Source organism: Solanum lycopersicum, chromosome 3, assembly GCF_036512215.1.
Source record: "Solanum lycopersicum chromosome 3, SLM_r2.1".
Taxonomy (NCBI): domain Eukaryota; kingdom Viridiplantae; phylum Streptophyta; class Magnoliopsida; order Solanales; family Solanaceae; genus Solanum; species Solanum lycopersicum.
Window position 1 is genome coordinate 7,117,522 of NC_090802.1, and position 18,847 is coordinate 7,136,368.

The following is an 18,847-nucleotide window of genomic DNA, read 5'->3' on the forward strand; positions in this document are numbered from 1 at the left end:
AATAATATAATACGTAATTATTTAGAAGTATAGATGAAATAAGTATAAATAATATGGATATATGTCTAATAAGGTCATTTTAAGATCTAGTAAGTTTTGGTTTTATATTCCTAAAAAATTCCAATAAAAAATAAGCACAAATAGCGTAGGCTTTTAGATTTACATATTTGCATTTTTAACCATTTTGTGCTTCTAAATGATGACCAGTCCTTATTATGATATTGTGTTTGTATATGATGTATACAAGGTATCATATATTTTTGAAAAGGAATAAATGATCAGTCGTCCATGGTATATACCATGTGGCATAGAGAATTGGGTGTATTTCTTGCGAAAATTGTGCGATATAGTAAATTATTAATTCAAAATAAATGTTATAGTTATAATTTTATTTAATTTCAATTCACGACGAACTTCTTGTTATTCGTTGCTCTCCCCTCTCTCTGAAATTTCCCTCGCCATTCTCTTTTTCTTTTCGTTATCTTTCATTGCCTCTTCATTTTATACAAATACAACTGTATAATTTGTGTTTGTGTTTATATAGAGCAAGAGAGACTGTATATACAAATACAAATATATATCTTTCTGTTCTATACACATATGATTGTACAAATACGAATCTTCTTCTGTCCAGTACTTTTTCGCATTTCTCTCCATCCTACTTTATACAAATACAATTTATACAAGCTACTATGCATAATTTGTGTTTGTATAAAGTGTGAGAGAGATTTGATATACAAATATAAATATGTTAACTCAATTCAATTGTATACGACTTCAAATTTTATGTAGATATACAAACACAATCATTAATACATATACAATTCACAATTATTAAAACTATCTCAATGTGAGGGGAATGACGAAGCTGCAATAAAACATTGAGGGTCCACTTGAACATGTGATATTGATTCATGATTTGAAATCAGATTTATAGTTGAACTTTTATTTGGACATGCACTTTTAAATCCTTAAGTTATACAATTTTATCATATGAGCAACCATAATTCATAAAAACAAAGTATTAGAATACCTTAAGGTGCCACTTTTTTCAAACTTTTAGGTACACATAATTTATAAAAATTCACTAAATAATAATAGTAGTAATTAGTTATTCTTTAATGTAATTATTTTACATGGTACAAATAATCTCTTCACAGACGTTTTACATATATAAATTTTAAAATGATGGGTCCTTTTTGTTTTTACAAAATATAAACTTATTTGTCAAGTTTTACATTTTTAAAAGAAATAGTATCACGATTTATATTTTAAATCATGATTCAAAATCACATATTCAAACAATGATTTAAAATTATGAACGCATGTCCCATGTCCAAACACAAGCTAAAGAAAACACGATAGAGCTTTTTTCTAACTAATTTAAAAATAGAAAAGAACAAAAAAAAGAAAATTTAATTTATAAAATAAACAAAAAAAATTATAAAATAAACTCTCTCTTAAATTAGATTTTAATAAATAAACTGGTGATTTAATTTCTTTTAGTTCCTTCTTATTATAATATAAATATTCAATATTGAGGAACTTTCACATATAGCCACTCAAATATAGCTTAATTATTGTACACAACTATAGTTTGATAATTGCAATTTGTAACTATATGTTATAGGGAGGAGAGAGGCAAAACGGACTGGGAGAGAGAGGAGAGATGCGAGCGAGAGAGGACGAAGAATGGAAGAGAAGTAAATTGTATATGTATATCGGTTAGATAATTGCATATCATACATATGTATTTGTATATATGACAAGCGAGATTGGGAGAGGGAAGAGAGACACGAGCGAAGGGGGTAGAGAGTGGGAGAGGTGAATTGTATATATGTATATCGGTTAGATAATTGTATATTATACATATGTATTTGTTATTCTGGCGAATTATACATATATGAACATGGCTAATTATATAAATTTGAAGTCAGCCCACATAATTATTATATAATGTTAGTAGCGGTGATAATTATAGCAAACAATAGCTGTGATAATAGCTATAATTAATAATTAAGTAGTATAAATTTATTTAACCACGCAAATTCAAGTTTTATATTTCTAAAAATAATTAGTTGTTATTCTATATTTTTATTTTTAAAAAACTAAAACAAACCAAAAAAAGGACGATAACAAAGCACTGTAAAGATGATTTCATGCTGACGTCTGTTTTAATTTTTTTTTTAAAAAGATATTTGGATAATTAATTTTGAGTAATATTAATTGGATATCCTCGTATAAATACTTTACCCTTAACAGGCACTTAATTATTTCCCAAAGAAAAAAAACGTTGTGGATTTTTAAAAATAAGAACTACTCTGACCAAAATAGTCTAGTATTTTCAATTTTTATTTTGATCTAAAAATATTTATATCGTCAATAATGTAGCTTAAAAATATTTTTATTATTATTTAATTGGTTAAAATTATGATTTTCTAAATATGTATATTATTTGTATTCTTTTAAATATATTCCTTTTTAATAATATATTTCAATTAGATTATATAAATAAAATATTCTAACAAATTTAAATAGCGGATTAAATGTGAATATGGTTAGTTGTTTAATAATGATGGGAATGAACTTTGCCAGAAATGGAAAAGTCATTTTCCCTTAATTTTCTTCTTTAAGTTTACATAAATAATCTTCCTTTTCTTTATTAGGTATAATACAAAATGGAAAAGTCATTATGCCTTTATTTTCACATTTATTTATATGCCAACTCAGAATATAATACACAATTAAAAACAATTCTAATTTTATCCAAAGAGAAAATAATAGAATTAATCACTTATCTTTGATAGTATTTTCAAAAAAGTCCTCAAAGTATATTTTTTTGATCATGTAAGATTTTTTTTTCAACCAAAGAATATTATAAATTTTCATCAAAATTACAGAAATCATAACATAAAAAACTACGCAAGACATAAACCTCAAAAAATTGAACCGAACTCTTGAATTAGATCAAAAATATTGTTAGATATCTTTTATTTTCGTAGTTTTGATTAAATTTGAGGGAAAATACATAAGTGCTTCTAATCTATGTCCGAAATTTCAGAGATACATTTATACTATATTAAGATTCTATTATTTTCTCGAATTTATTTTATAAATAATGTTCTATTCCTTTTCGACTTATGCAGTAGTATCTTCTGGACTCGGCGCGTGTTAATAATTTTTTCAAGCTATCTAGTTGATAGTGCCACATAGGTTGAAAAATAGTATAAAATTATTTTAAAAATAAATTTAAAGGTAATAAGACCTTAATATAGTATAAGTGTGTCTCTGAAATTTCAGACAGACATAGGTTGAGATACTTATACATTTTTTCGTAAATTTGACAAACATAATTGAATTAATATGGAATAGCTAGAGACTAAACATGTTAATTATTGACAAATTTAATAACCAAAATTGTTGAGTACATAATTAAATGACTATTTTTAACCTACCTCGAACATTAAGGGATCATTATTGTTAATATTTCTCAAATCTTCTACCTTAAATATCTCCTCTCTCTTTTTTTTTTCATTTCAAATACATTTAAAAAAAAAGAGAGAGAGAGAGAGAGAGAAATCATGGGAAAAGGTGGTGGATGTGTTTCTAGCAAAAACAAAACTTCCAAATCTTCAAATTCTAAAAAAAATTCCATCGATATTCCTTCATCGTCAACCAAAAACCTTAAAATATTTATCGTATTTTATTCGATGTATGGACACGTGGAGAGCTTAGCAAGAAGGATTAAGAAAGGAATAGAAACTGTGGAAGGTGTGGAAGGGATACTGTATAGAGCACCTGAAACGATATCGGAAGATGTCCTTATGAAAATTCAGGCCCCACTTAAGGATGACACGATTCCCGAGATATCATCACCGGAAGATCTTATTGATGCTGATGGGTTCTTGTTTGGGTTTCCCACCAGGTATATATAGATTAACAGATTTATAGCGAATTCTGTGAGTTTAACTGAATTTATTATTTCAATTTAAATTTTATATATATGTGTGTGTAAATTAGTTGAAGTATATGCATATTATAAGGTGACAATAATAATAGATTGGAATAAATTTGGGTAGGTTAAATTGATATATGGATCATGATATATTTTGTTTGAGTCAAATCCGAAATGACCTAACTGCTACTCCTTTTTGTTTTTGTTTTTTGGAAATTAAATAGCTAATATAATTATTATTTTTAAAAAAAGATAGCTTAAGTTTCTTTTTTAGAAAAAAAACTAACTTTAAGTTTCTTTCGAATTTACATGATTTCAGTGTTCAAATTTAATTTTGTATGTCTGTTTCACATATTGAAAGGAACATTTTTAGCTTTTTTAGGGGCAAAGCCAGATACGAATTTAAATTTTATCGATTTGAATTTTTTTCAATAAAAATTTACACTATTTGTACATAAATAAATAAAAATTTCTTTTATATGTGTATATATATAATTAATATTGAACTCGTTCAGCTTCTTTGTATGTTGAGTTTGCCCCTACATGAAAATTTCATCTTAGTCATTTTGATCAACTGAATTACAGTCATTTAACCAATCAAATTATGTTATTTTAAATCATTTTGACCAAATTCATTATTATTATTATTTCGAATCGTATAAAAGAAATTACACTCAATGGACTAATATGTAGGTTTGGTTGCATGGCGGGTCAGATGAAGGCATTGTTTGATTCAACTGGGAATTTGTGGAAGGAGCAAAAGCTTGCTGGAAAGCCTGCTGGTTTTTTTGTGAGTAGTGGTAGTCAAGGAGGTGGACAAGAGACCACCGCGTATGTTTCCTTTTATCCTATCTGATGATTTTTTTACATAAAAATTATTTTATTTAATCAAGTATAATTCTAAAAGCGAGGTTTAAAAAAGATAAAATATATTTATATTTATTTCTGATTGACCTTTTCCTGTCTAAATATTGATTTTGTATATTTTGGGCATTGAGGTTGTGTCTTAGCTTGGTTGGATCAAGTCTAGTCGACCTAAAGATTTTTTTTATATAATCTGATATTGTTTGCTTTGGATTAAACTTTGAAAATTAATGATCTTGAACTTTTGATTCTTGATTGTCTCGTGGATAAGTTTTGAAGGTTGAAAGTTAAAACTTATTATATTTGGAAATATTGTTCATGGAGCAGGCGATGTAAAATGTTCAAAATCATCCACCTCTAATGTTTTTTTTTGATAAATCGACATTAGAAATAGGGAACAATGTGAGACTCCGTTCACCTATTCAACAACATTATTCTTTTATATCATTCTAATTTAACAAAATGTCGAATCATTTAGGTTCAATCCACTAAATCAAATCAACAAATTACTCATAATCCAGACCAGGAGTCGTTTAGTTGGATGTCTTAGAAAATCTGATACACGTGTTAGTCATGATATAATTAAATTCTTTGCTTGGTAGAATCTTTAGTCAATATAACTAATACATGCATTAGTTACACACCATATTCAGTATTATAAATTATACAACTAATAAATAGCAAATCACATTACAACAAAAATAACTTTTAGCGTCATTAAATATTGACACTAATAAAGAGTGCTAAAGTCTTTACCGACATTAGTTAAGTGTCATTAGAACCAATGTCGCTAAAGGCTTTAGAGACATATACAAAGAGTAACAACTGCCGCTAAAAATACATATTTAGCGGCAATTAAGAATTAAATATCGCTAATGGTCATTTTTGTTGTAGTGTCATGGTATGTAATCTCAGTGTAACTAATTCCAACATCACTAATACACTCTATTCAATATTATTCTTATACACTCTATCAATAATAATCTTGAATAAATTATTTAAAATGTATTTAAGTTTGGCCAGCTCTGATTGAGGTAATATAAGTATGTATAGGATTTATATAAAAGTTATTGAGTTAAGGTGAATTTATAACTGACCTTCTAAATCTACCCTATTTGTATATTTAGATTGAGGTTACATCTAGATTACATGATTTGATTTGTTCACATTCAATAGTACTTGATAGATCATTATGATATAACCAATTGAGTTAAATCAACAAATAGTTCATAACCCGACCCGTGTTTTTTTATGGATAATTAAAAATGAGTTGAACTTCGATACAGCTATCGAACACATAACTTTAAGGCTAGCTCCTCCCGGGCCTGTAATTATCTATATTTATTTGCAGTTGGACAGCAATAACTCAACTAGCACACCATGGAATGCTCTTTGTTCCAATTGGCTACACTTTTGGAGCCGGCATGTTCGACATGGACACGGTCCGAGGAGGTTCACCGTATGGGGCCGGGGTCTTCGCTGGAGATGGTTCGAGAGAAGCTACCGAAGGAGAGTTAGCGCTCGCAGAATATCAAGGCAAATATATGGCTACATTTGTTAAGAAATTGGTTCATGCTTGATGAGGAAATTGAAGTTCTTTTGCTATAAAGGGATTGTTTGTTGATTGGTTTGCACTTTGAATATTAGTTTGTGTTCTTCATTGATTTCTTTGTTTTAAACATTGTTCATCGACATTTATTATTATGTTAGGGTGCTTGACTAAGCTAATAAGTTGGTTAAACGGGCCTATAAGTATTTTTTAGAGTTAATTTTTGTTTTAGGTAAATATTAAAGTTGTTGTTTTGCGTACACTTTACTATCCTTTCTGACCCCATCTTATGAAATTATAGTAGGTAGAGTCGTTAATATGGGCTAGCCCATTGGCCGATTTGGACTAACTGTAATTTAATAGGATTGGACTAAAATTTTTATAGCTCGTTTAAGAAAAATATTTTTTAGCTTGGTCCGAATAAGCTCGTTGATTTGCCAGACTCGAGCTATATAGGTTGGGCCGGTCGTGGGCTAAATAAAAATAAAATATAATATATTACATAAATGAGTCATAAGACTCAAAATAATTACATGTTCATACCATTCTCTCAAAAAAAAATTAAGCCCATACCCCATATTCAGTAAAGCTGATAATTTTCGCTTAACTGATACTCAATCTATCAGTATCATATACTCTATTGATATCATCAAGTGTGTGTGTATGTATATATTCATAGTATCATTGACTAATGAGTCAATTCTGAACAAGAAACTTAATGATGCCACAACAATATGCATATAGTCTTATAGTATAATTAGTCCCTTAATGATTCACAACAATATACATATACTCTTATAGTTTCATTGACCATATATGTACATATAAACATATTCTTATACTATCATTTATTAATGAGTAATTTTTTAACAAGAAACCATAATGGTACCACAATAATTTACATATACTCTTATACTATCATTGACTAATGAATAATTTCTAAACAAGAAATCTTAATGATATATACCACAACAATATGCATATACTCTTATAGTATCATTAACTAATGAATAATATCTGAATAAAAAACATTAAATATACCACAAGAATATACATATACTCTCATAGTATCAGTGGTTAATGAGTAATTTCTCAAGAAATCTTATGATAACACAACAGTATAAATAATGTACTCTTATAGTATGATTAACTATGAATAATTTCATTTAGTATCATTGGTGTTTCTTGTTGAGAAATTACTCATTAGTCAATCATACTATAAGAGTATATATATACACAAACAACTACCATTCAAAATAATAGAGCTATAACTAAACGATATGAATTTAAAACTAAAAGTTAAAGCTAAAAGGAATTTCATAATTTTAAAAAAAAATATACACTGATTAAATTAAAATATAACAAAAAAATATTTTTTTTTATTTTTCTTTAAACGCGATGAAACAGACACGTCGACGTAAAGTTTCTCTTATATAATAAGAGAATTGTACATTAATCAAACTAAAGTGAAAAAAAAAACTATTTTAAAAAAATATTTTTTGAAATGCGTTGAAGCACATGTTGACGGAGACGTGTCTGCCTCAACGTGAAGTATTTCTTATATAATAAGAGAATATTACGCAGCCTATATCAAGAAAAACGGTTCGTATATCAATTTGACTAAGACATAAATTAAATAAAAATGAAATTCTAAATAATTTTGAATTTCCTACAACTTTAATTAATTTTTCCAACATATTGGAAGCGGGTTTAAGGATGGTGGTGGTCCCAATTAAGAAAGTTAATAACACATCAAACACTACTAATGATCTTGTATTATTCATTAGTAAAAATTAAAGTGGATCATAAATACAACCTTTGAAGATTGCTTAGCATCCCTTGCTCTTGGAAGTACTATGATTAGTGGAATGTCATGTGTGTTTTAGTGGCTTAATAGCTGTAAAAAATTACTTCGTCTATTTCATATTAAGTGATTTTTAAGTTAACGAATACTTAAAAAAAAGTTTAGTATATAAATTAAACACTATTCTTCACTTTATTTTTTTACTTTTTCTGTGCAATAGGTGTTCAATATTAATTTGACACGTAAATCAAGAAGTATTTGTAGTAAATTAATTTTACCAAATCACCTATTTAATATAATTTGTCTAAACATTGAAAAAAGAATTAAAGTTTAATAGCAAGGATAAAATAGATACAACATAGTGAATTTTTCATAGATTTTATTTATAAACTAGACAAGTATTAAGTGTTGGACATATCAAAATAGTGTATATATAGTGGATACACTAGGCCAAATTCCCTAGTGTATACTAATTAAAACATTAAACTAATACTATTAATATTAAGCAACATAATTACAATGATGATTCTGATTAGCCAGGAACTTAATGGTCTTATCAAATCGTTATTAGGAGTTAATTAGCATTTAAAATCCCTAGATTGAAGATGGGAAACAAGACCTTGACTTGTCGGGATAAACATGACACCAATTAATTAGCATAAATTAAACCAAGTTAACGATAGTACTACGCTAACTTGGATTCATAATTTAAGGAGATGGAGAAATTGAAAATGATGTGGGATAGATATTGGAATATATCGTCAAAGCTTAAAGGTAAATTTTACAGAGTGGTGATTAAACGATGTTATTGCATGAGATAGAGTGGTCAGTCAAATACTCTTACATAAAAAATAAATATAGTAAATATATATAGAGATGATCAGATGGATGTGTAGCAAACTTAGAGAATTGATTAGGAACAAAGTTCTATGGGAAAGATGAAAGTGACATTAGCACTGACGAACAAGATGAGGAAACCGATGTGGTTGAGATGGTTTGACCATATGAACATTTGAGGTGTGAGGATACACTAATGAGGTATGAAAGGTTGGTTGTAGCAAGACTTAAGAGAGGTAGAGGTAGAGTGAAGAAGAATTGAAAGGGGTAGGGGTAGTTAGAAAAGTCATGATACAACACCTGTTGATATGTTGAGGACATAATTTTAGATAGAAAGAAGTGAAGTTCAAAGATCAACACAAAATATTAGTGGGTAGTTGAATACTGTTATAACACTCTATGTGTGAGAGAGCGGACTAGCCTCCTCTCTTCTTGTCCTTATAGTAGTATTATTTAGTTATCACGTAGTTTCTTATTTTTTGCTTTGTGTTACTATATGTTATTGCATTTGTTTCGTAACTTGCAACTTTAATTTGCTGTCCCTTTTTTGACAATTTCATGTAAGATATTTTTCTTCTGAGCCAAGAATCTATGAAAGAAATCTCTTTGAACTTACAATATTAGGTGGGCGAAGTCTGAGTACATTTTATTTTCTTAAATTCGACCTATGAAATTATACTAAATATATTATTATTATTATTATTATTATTATTATTATTATTATTATTATTATCATCATCATCATTAAATTTGTAGATAGAATAAGGAATATAAGTCAAGAGCATATTTGAAAGAAAAAGGCATAATAGATATATTGGATTCTAAACTTGGTTTCAAATTTTAACTTTGACCTTCAACTTTCATAATGCACAAACAGACACTTGAGTCCTACATGGCACAATACACGTAGTATGCCACGTAGGACAAACAATGACATGTAGAACATGTGTGTCTATTTGTTCAACTTTATACAAGTTTAAGTGTCTACTTGTGCACACCCAAAGTTGAAGGCATAAATATGATTCGTAGTTAAGTTAAAGAGCACATTTATGTATTATGCAAAAGAAAAAAATCAGTCAAGCTTCTACATTTTGTGAAATATTAAATATTTAGGACCAACTTTTAAATATGAAAACATCAATTATTTTAAATGGTGGAGTGAACAATAATTTAAAGCATGTGAAAGGGAACCCTTTCCGCGGCATGCACGTCTTTTCAAAGTTCTATCCACTCTCAAGTGTTATTTAACTTAACATGCATGCTATTGAATTTTAGAATTTGAAAAATAATGAAAATATATTTTTATTTATAATATATAATATATATATGAAAAAGTCTTATATTAGTGGTAAACAGATGCATAATCTTCTTATATTGCTTGAATATTAATTGTTATTCAAAATATAAAATTTATAATTTTTATAATAATATCAAGTTGATATATAGTAGTAATCAAGCTCACAAAGTATATAGGATTTGGATACCAATTGTTGGATTCTCGTGAACCCACAAACAACACTTTGGATCCCTCTTCCTAGACAATCTTCAACTCTTCGGTTAGTTTTTGAGTTGAGTCAAATTTAATATTTATTTTTAACTCGTAAAAAAAGCAACCCTATGCACCCTACTCCTGTAGGCCATATCAATGGTCTTCTTCTTCACCCCATTTAAGCTTTTCAAATTCTTTTTTTTTTTACTCTTTATAAATGAAATTGAATCTGTTAATATGATTTGCAACAAGAAAAAAAATGAAATATCGAAATGATAAAAGTAATTTTTGTCCATCTTATTTCCAGTCAATCAACAAACATTTTCAATCATTTATTTAAAATGATATCAGAACATTCAATATAATTCATTTGAATCCTCTTGATTTCTCTTCATCGTCAATTTTGAAATAATTTATCAACGTCGATTTATTTTTCATAAAAAAATTCAACAATCACTCCATTAATTAATCGTGCTTCATAATTTATTTCACTATTTACATTAGACTTGATTTCAATAGCTTGTAGTTTATTACAAGAAAAAAAAGTCATTTCAAAGAAATAGAAAATGACAAGTAACTATGGACGAAGAAGAAGAAGATAATGAGTAGGTGGATGGATTCGAGGAGCGGGTGGGGGGAGATTTTCTTTTTGTTATCGCCGGAAAATCAAATTTTTTTTTTGTTGAAATCAGGATAGCCGGTGAAGGGAAGAAGAAGAAAAGTGAGGGGGGGGGGGGGGGGGAGATGGGGTTCCCCCCCTTTCCTTTTTGCTAATTAATTCTTTGGATTATTAATGGTTGGAGTTTTTATCTTTTTAAAAAAAAGTTAAATATTCATTAAATTGGATCTATGTGCCATATGTTGCAGTTTTATGGGTTGCTTTATAAAGATCGTATGTGTGCATTATATATATCTCATTTTAAAAGCTTATTATCATTTTGTGTTTAATAAGTATATATTTATTAATACTAAAATGTTTAATAAATACTAACCTTAATTAAAATATTTAAATAAATTATACAACTTTAGGAAGCTTAGTGACTTTTAAGCCTTAAAAGAACATCCAATACTTTGGAGGAATCTCCTTTGCATCACCCCTTGCATGCTTTCTTTTCTTATACATCCTTATCCTTTAGATATATTTTAATCCTTGTTGATATTGACAATTATTAGAAATAGCATGCAACACTAGTAAACAATTTTCACACTAAGATTCTTTACCTTCTTCATTAAGATAACTCCATCTTAATTTTTCTTATGTTACAATTTGTTCAAAATAAATCTTTTAATATGATTTTCACAATTCAAATCTTGCTAAATTAGTTTCTGATCAAGATTTGAGCTCCAAGTACAACAATCACAACAATGGAGATTAAGAAATTTTCTCCTCCTAATCCTAATTTGAATGAAACAATTCACAAAGAAAAGAAGAGAAGAGAAATTACTCAGTATCTTTTAATTTATGTGATATAATTTTACTTGACATGAAATTTAAGAAAAAATCAAAGAGTTTAAAATCTCTGATATAAAATAAATCATAAATATTTATATAGCTATAAATAATTTCATTATGAATAAATTGAGTATTTAAAAGTTAAATTACTAAATATAGAAATGTACGCTTTTTTTTAAATTAATTAAAAAAAACGACTCATATATTATGTTTTTTAAAATAAGCTAAATTGGACCATAAATTTTATTTTTTAAAACGAGAGTAGGGAAAAAAGAAAAGAAACAGAGAATTACGAAATGAAAAACTAAATTTTCATCAATATTATAAAAAATTTAAATAATTAATTAATTAAATTATTAAAATAATTCAAATAGTTAATCAAGAATTATTGAAATTTTTCGACCCATAACATGATAAATTAATGACACAAAAATCTCATAGAAGAATCCCCTCATCAAACAAGATGGTCCAACTTGGTAATTGATAGTCGACAAGATGTCGAATCTTCTAGAAGAAAAAGACGTTCCTTGCTAATTCCACATATGGTGACAAAAAATCCCATGTGGAGAAAGTAACTTCTCTTATTAAGTTGAGTATTTTTCATTCCAACTTATGGAATGATATAATTATATATCGTACGATAAATTTTTTTAGTATAATTTTATAAATAAAATTAAATTAGATTATTGAGCTCTTTAATTAGTTCTAAGATAGTGAAATTTTTCTAGGCCGATGAGTATATATGTCTGTGAACCAAGTTCGATAATGATAATATATAAGTAATTGCGAATTTGAATTTAGCTAAAAGATAAAAAATAAAATGAGTAAGCATTTGAAAATTATAAGATGATAAATAAAGGCAATAAAGAACAAAACTTGTTGAAAAATTGATTTCAGTATCTCAAAAAGATTCATTCTTTCATATCTTGTCGATTATTATTTGTGATATATTTTGATTACTATTGAAGTCCTTAATAGTCTTAATGACAATATTATTCTAAGTTCTTTTCCTTCTTTGGAGGGGGAGACATGCCATAGACAAATCTTATTCCTATTTGATAGGATGTTGGGTTTTCATCATTAGATTTAATCTCACAATTTTATATTAAAAAGACTTATCAAATTTTGAAAGATATATTTATATGGGACGAAATATTTTGAAGAATAATATTTTTTTTTTAGAATACTTCAAATTACGAGAATTCCCTATTATGTATTCATTATAAAAATATATTCCGTAAGATTTCCTATGCACAATACAATACGTTTTTAATCTTAAATTCTAACCGGCCTTGTCATGTTTCATTTAACGTTTATTCTTATTCTAATTTTGCTCCATTTAAAACTTCTTTTTATAATTTCTTGTGTTTTTTTCCTCTGCAAAAAAAAAATAATTTATTTCATTCTTGTTTCTTCAAATTTATTTTATTTTGATTCACAACTATCTAAAATCTAAAGTATTTCTTTAAGAAAAGATTATCTTTTCTTGTGGCATCATTTTCATATTAGGTTTTCAAAGCAAATTTCTCTCCTTAGCAAACTTTATACAATTTATAATTTTAAAGGATAAGTTTAATAATAAAAATTTTGAAATTGAATACAATCTATCAAAGTTAAAAAATTTAGGTCATAACACCTATCTAAAACTTATTTTTAAAATTATTTTATCTGATAACATCATTTTCATATTAGGTTTTGAAAATAACTCTCTATTAAAAGAAATTTATACATTTAAAATTTCACCGTCATCTATGAAATCCACACAAGGTGACAAAAAAGAAGTATGTGGAAGGTAACACCAATATTAATGGAGTATAAACTTGATAATTAAGTTCATGATATTCAATATTTGGTGGACCCTAAAGTTTTCTAAATTAGTGCCAGGGTGAAGCTAAGTGGAATGAACATTTTATATTATACAAAAAGTTAAAAATATTTATTTTTATATAAATAAATAAATAAATAGATGTTGAATTTTCTTAATATTAAAAAAAAAAATTGATTTATTAGCCAAGGACCTATTTCCCCACACCCCCCAAGAATCCAATTTTTTGCCCTACCTAAATCATATACGTATATTTATAATTTAAATTTCTTTAGCTTTAATTAATTTTATCCAATCACAAAATATATATATATATATATTTTCTTAAACTTCGTATTCAATATAACATGATATCATCATATACATGGCGTCATGACTTAGGTAAGATTGAGATGTCATACTTGATCAAATATTGGCCCACACTTTTAATAAAGTTCAAAATTACTTTTAATAATTTTATCCATTATAATAGGCTACTTTAATAATATATAAATATAGGTTGTTTATATATGTGCCATTTGGATTTCGAAATTGCGACTTCTTTTTGATAGTATATGTCAAATATATTATAAATTATAATAAGTAATAATTTAAAATATTTTAAAACATCTCAGTTGACTATGAAATCTAACACTGAAAATCACATAATTAAATTGGAATAGAGAAAGTAAATCTTAAATTTTTAAATGATATGATCTTGTGAATTTTCTTTTATACTTTGTTTGGACCATTTTTATTCATTGTTTTATAATATATTGTATTGTATTGTACTTTATTGTACTGTATTGTATGGTAGATATAATGTTTGGCTAGATTGTATTGTTTCTTGTTCTTTAATGATATTTTAGTTGTTTGGTTTGATTGTATCGTACTGTATTGTAATTTATAGATTTACTAAAATATTCTTAATTATTCTAGGGTATGAAGTTTGACTGGATTTAAATAATTAAGGTAAAGGGTAAAATAGTATTTTGAAATATTATGTAAAGATATAATTGGGAAAAAAAAGTAACAATGGGAACACACCAAATTGGTTGTTCGATAAAATAGGGGTTTTCGTTGTTACGTAACAATGAAATTTAATAATACAGTACAATACATCTTGAGTAACAATCAAAATAAGCATTGTAGATACAGTAAGAATACAATACAATACAATCGATAACAATGATCTAAACATACTGTTATAGAAAAACCTCGATCAAAATGTATAGTTTTTGACCAACTAAACTTAAATCTCGAACATATTATTTGATTACATATTATATTCTTAATTGACTACGTCTGAATCTCAAACAATTTGGAAACGATTACATGATTATATGATCAGGAGTGGAGTGAATTTTACAAAACCTAGTAATATTAATCCAAACTTTATATTTATCTTAACAAGTTCATTTAATATGTACAGATTATTTCATTTAGAACTAACTCAATATGATAATAATTTTGAACCTACAAATTAAACTTTAAATTCTAACTCCTCATTCGAACAACATGCATATGGAATCTGAATATTGTAAAGAGAAGGAAGGTATATTCTAGAGGACTATCTATCTAGTCTAGCTTTATAAATAGTCACACCCCAAAGTCTTAAAATAAACACTATTGACCTTCCTAGTCTTCTCTACTTTCTTCTTAGTCATTTAAACATTACCAAGAAGCATACCTAACACAAAAAAAAAAACAAAGAAAAATATTAACATGACTCATCACCAACTTGATGATCATCAAATGGTTATGATCTCTCAATACCATCCTGGTATCAACACCCAACTAGCACTAGATCATCAAGGTTAGCATAATTTATTATACTGACATTATAAAGAATTTTAACAAAAAGAATGTAATCGATTATATCAACTTGTTTTATTGAGTTAAATGTTGTTGTAAGTCAATTGAACTCATTTTAACAGTAATAATGTTCAATTGAATATATTAGCTCGATTTACTTAGTTAATTATTGTTATCGTAGGTCAACCTAACCTGATACTATCACAAGATAACACAAACTCCTATCTTTTGAATGAAATTAACTTCTATGTGGTGCATAATTAATTTTACTCCACCAATTCATCTAAATGATAATTATAAATAACATGTAATTAGCCATAAGGGTAGCCTAGTGCATAAAACACCATACTTCAGTAGGGGTGAAAAGGTTGCACCCAAAGGGGTGTGATGTTAGCAACCTACTATAATGTAAGCATTACTGATTGTTTTTCACTGTTCGGACATGTGATTTATTTGAAATTTCTTCGAGGCTCCCCATCAAATAAAGAAACTTTATATCACTATTGTAACTTTTTAAATACATGCAACGCATATAAGTTAAATCCTTCAAGTATTAAAGCAAATTTAGGGTTTTCTTCAGGAGAGGTGAAACCATCGCGGAGAAGGAAGAAGAACAAAGGTGAAACGAGCAACAATGGAGTAGTGAGGAAGAGGAAGCTTAGTCAAGAACAAGTTAATCTTCTTGAACATAGTTTTGGGGACGCGCACAGACTAGATATGAAGACCAAGGCCAAGCTTGCTTCTGAGCTTGGCCTTGACCTTCAACAAGTCGCGGTGTGGTTCCAAAACAAGAGGGCTAGATGGAAGAACAAAAAACTCGAGGATGAATATTCTAAGTTGAAGTCTCAACATGAGATTACCATAATTGAGAAATGTCGTCTTGAAACTCAGGTGCATCTTTTTTAATTATCTTTTTAAGGGACATGAACATGCATTTTTTACCATCAATATATATAAGTTAAATATTCTAGCAAAAGGTATCAAGTGGAACTTTTATAACACTTATGAAGCACAAAATAAAATAAAATAAAATTACAATATATATATATATATATATATATATATATATATATATATATATTAATCATGTCCCCTCCTAAAGTAGTACACATCTAAAAAAAATTTAATGATATCAATAACTTAGAAAATTAAGTAGGTGACCGGTATATTATTAGTGTTAATGTGGGAATACCATTGTCAATACATATAAGTTAAATTAACGGTTAACAGAATAATATATATGAACATATGATATTTTAATTGTCTTGTTATGTGATTTCTTTATACTAATTAAATAAATCATTAATCTCGTTTATCATTTAGGTCAATCTTTTAAAATGTGTCAACCTTGGGTAATCATTCGAAACCTAATTAAATATGCAAGTTGACTAAATTTGATATTCCAAACCTGATGGAATCATCAAAACTCAAATTCCAATATATTTTTCGTATAGATTTTGAAGATGAAAGAGCAATTGAGTGAAGCAAAAAAGGAGATACAAAGGCTATTATTGGATACTAATTGTGCTAGGGTTTCAAGCAATAATAATAGCCCAATTACTACTTCTTCATCAATAATTTCAATGGAGCAGCCATATATCTTGGAGAATTTTGGAATGGAGGGGATATTAATGGATAACAATGTATATTTTGGTTGTTGATCAAAGCAGAGCAGTTCGATGCACAAAATGTTTCATATTAATATAATTCAGAAAAGGATCGTGTCTCAAGAGGTGTGATATGTGAACGAATTAAATATATGTATATATATGATAATATATATGATTAATTTTTAATTAGATAAGCTCCACCATGTATATAGTAAGATATTATAACCCACACACCTATGTATGTATACATAATTTCTTTTGCCTTTGCATAATTTATGCTTAGTATTGCTAGTGTATTAATGAGTTTATTTATTGGATTCTCACTTAACTTAATGATATATTTTGTTAAAGTTTTTTTTTTGTTCTTTTTTATAAGTTGAGAAAGTTATTAAACTTGGGAATAATATTCTATTAAAGTTACTTTTGTTCTTTTTAGGATGACAATAAACCACCCAATTATTACTTAATTTTTTACTCAGAAAATACATGATATGTATTTAATCTCATGTTGCAAATAATTATTCTCAGTCCAAGACGAGTAACAAATAAAAATCATATTATAACAGACAAACATAATATTATTTGAAACAAACATAATGTTATGGAACAAATATATTATATTATTCAAAGTTGAATCACTTTGTTATCCTAATTTTTTTTTGAATTATTAATCACTTTTGAATCGTTGGCCCTAAAGTCTGAGTAATTTCGAATTAATAGCTAGATTTGTCTCGTCATAAATCTTGATAAATCATCAAATTATGTCCACACAACATCGCAAACAGTTGGAATTTGCCATAAAATTTCATGAGTAGGAATTTCATCAATATGTTTTTACTTTAAAATCGATCCAAATTTAACTTTAAATTGATTTCAATATAAATTTCGATAATATTAAACGATTAAATTCAAACTCAAACCTTAAAAAATAAACAATTCACTTTATCTTCTTTTAACAATTTTATTCTTTTTTTTTTGTCACTTTCCTAAACTATGTGGAAGGGATAAGAATGTTGTGCTTGTGGACATAGAGAGAGTTTAGACTTCAGATAGAAAGTATAAATTTCAAAAGTAGACACTTTTTCATTCAATATTTTCTAATTTGGATATGAAAATTTGACTTTGATGACCCGACTAATTAAAATTAAAATGAATATGAAATAGGGATATTGCTGATTACACCTGATGAATCAGATACTCGTATTATAATAAAAAATTAATGGCCTGAAATCCCAACAAGAATATCCCTAGGTAACAAAATTCCAAGAATTATTTCCTATATGAAATTGCAAGAATAAAATCTCCAAGTAATTCTCTAGGTAAATCCCAAGAGATAATTCCTATGTAAATCAATTAAAAAAAATATTTATACCTTTCTTGTAGTGCAAAGAATTTTTTAAAGATCATATTATAAATCAAATATTGATTTCTTATTAAGGAAAGATATCCCATATAATTTTCTTGTGAAAGGTGGAAAAAGTAGAAGAAATGTAAATGTTGAAATCTCTATTAAATATATATAGAATTAATTATAAATTTTATTGCTAATTCATCGTTAAATTGCTTATATAAATAACATAAATATATATAATAATCCATCGCTAAATAGTTTATTAAAGCTCATATGATCCTTTTTCTTCTTTTATTTCACAAAGTGGCGGCAAATA

The 18,847-nt window shown here is 27.1% G+C and overlaps 2 protein-coding genes across 2 annotated transcripts; both read left to right on the plus strand.

Moving 5' to 3' along the window:
- Nucleotides 1-3,479: 3,479 nt before the first annotated feature.
- LOC101255068 (probable NAD(P)H dehydrogenase (quinone) FQR1-like 2) lies at nucleotides 3,480-6,629 on the plus strand. Its single transcript, XM_004234515.5, has 3 exons — nucleotides 3,480-3,925; nucleotides 4,649-4,786; nucleotides 6,171-6,629. The coding sequence occupies exons 1-3, from the start codon at nucleotides 3,582-3,584 to the stop codon at nucleotides 6,397-6,399; spliced, it is 711 nt and encodes a 236-aa protein (XP_004234563.1). The 5' UTR covers nucleotides 3,480-3,581; the 3' UTR covers nucleotides 6,400-6,629.
- Nucleotides 6,630-15,376: 8,747 nt separating this feature from the next.
- LOC101251449 (homeobox-leucine zipper protein ATHB-40-like) lies at nucleotides 15,377-17,507 on the plus strand. Its single transcript, XM_004234569.5, has 3 exons — nucleotides 15,377-15,571; nucleotides 16,151-16,461; nucleotides 17,025-17,507. Exons 1-3 carry the CDS (start codon nucleotides 15,481-15,483, stop codon nucleotides 17,229-17,231), a joined length of 609 nt encoding a protein of 202 aa, XP_004234617.1. The 5' UTR covers nucleotides 15,377-15,480; the 3' UTR covers nucleotides 17,232-17,507.
- The last annotated feature ends 1,340 nt before the right edge of the window (nucleotides 17,508-18,847 follow it).

Bases quoted from the DNA above. Each gene is read 5' to 3' on its own strand.
- LOC101255068 (XM_004234515.5), top strand. From the start codon at position 3,582: ATGGGAAAAGGTGGTGGATGTGTTTCTAGCAAAAACAAAACTTCCAAA. The intron at 3,926-4,648 runs GTATATATAGAT...ACTAATATGTAG, and splicing joins TTGTTTGGGTTTCCCACCAG to GTTTGGTTGCATGGCGGGTC. The intron at 4,787-6,170 runs GTATGTTTCCTT...ATTTATTTGCAG, and splicing joins GGTGGACAAGAGACCACCGC to TTGGACAGCAATAACTCAAC.
- LOC101251449 (XM_004234569.5), top strand. From the start codon at position 15,481: ATGACTCATCACCAACTTGATGATCATCAAATGGTTATGATCTCTCAA. The intron at 15,572-16,150 runs GTTAGCATAATT...GGTTTTCTTCAG, and splicing joins ACTAGCACTAGATCATCAAG to GAGAGGTGAAACCATCGCGG. The intron at 16,462-17,024 runs GTGCATCTTTTT...TTTTTCGTATAG, and splicing joins AATGTCGTCTTGAAACTCAG to ATTTTGAAGATGAAAGAGCA.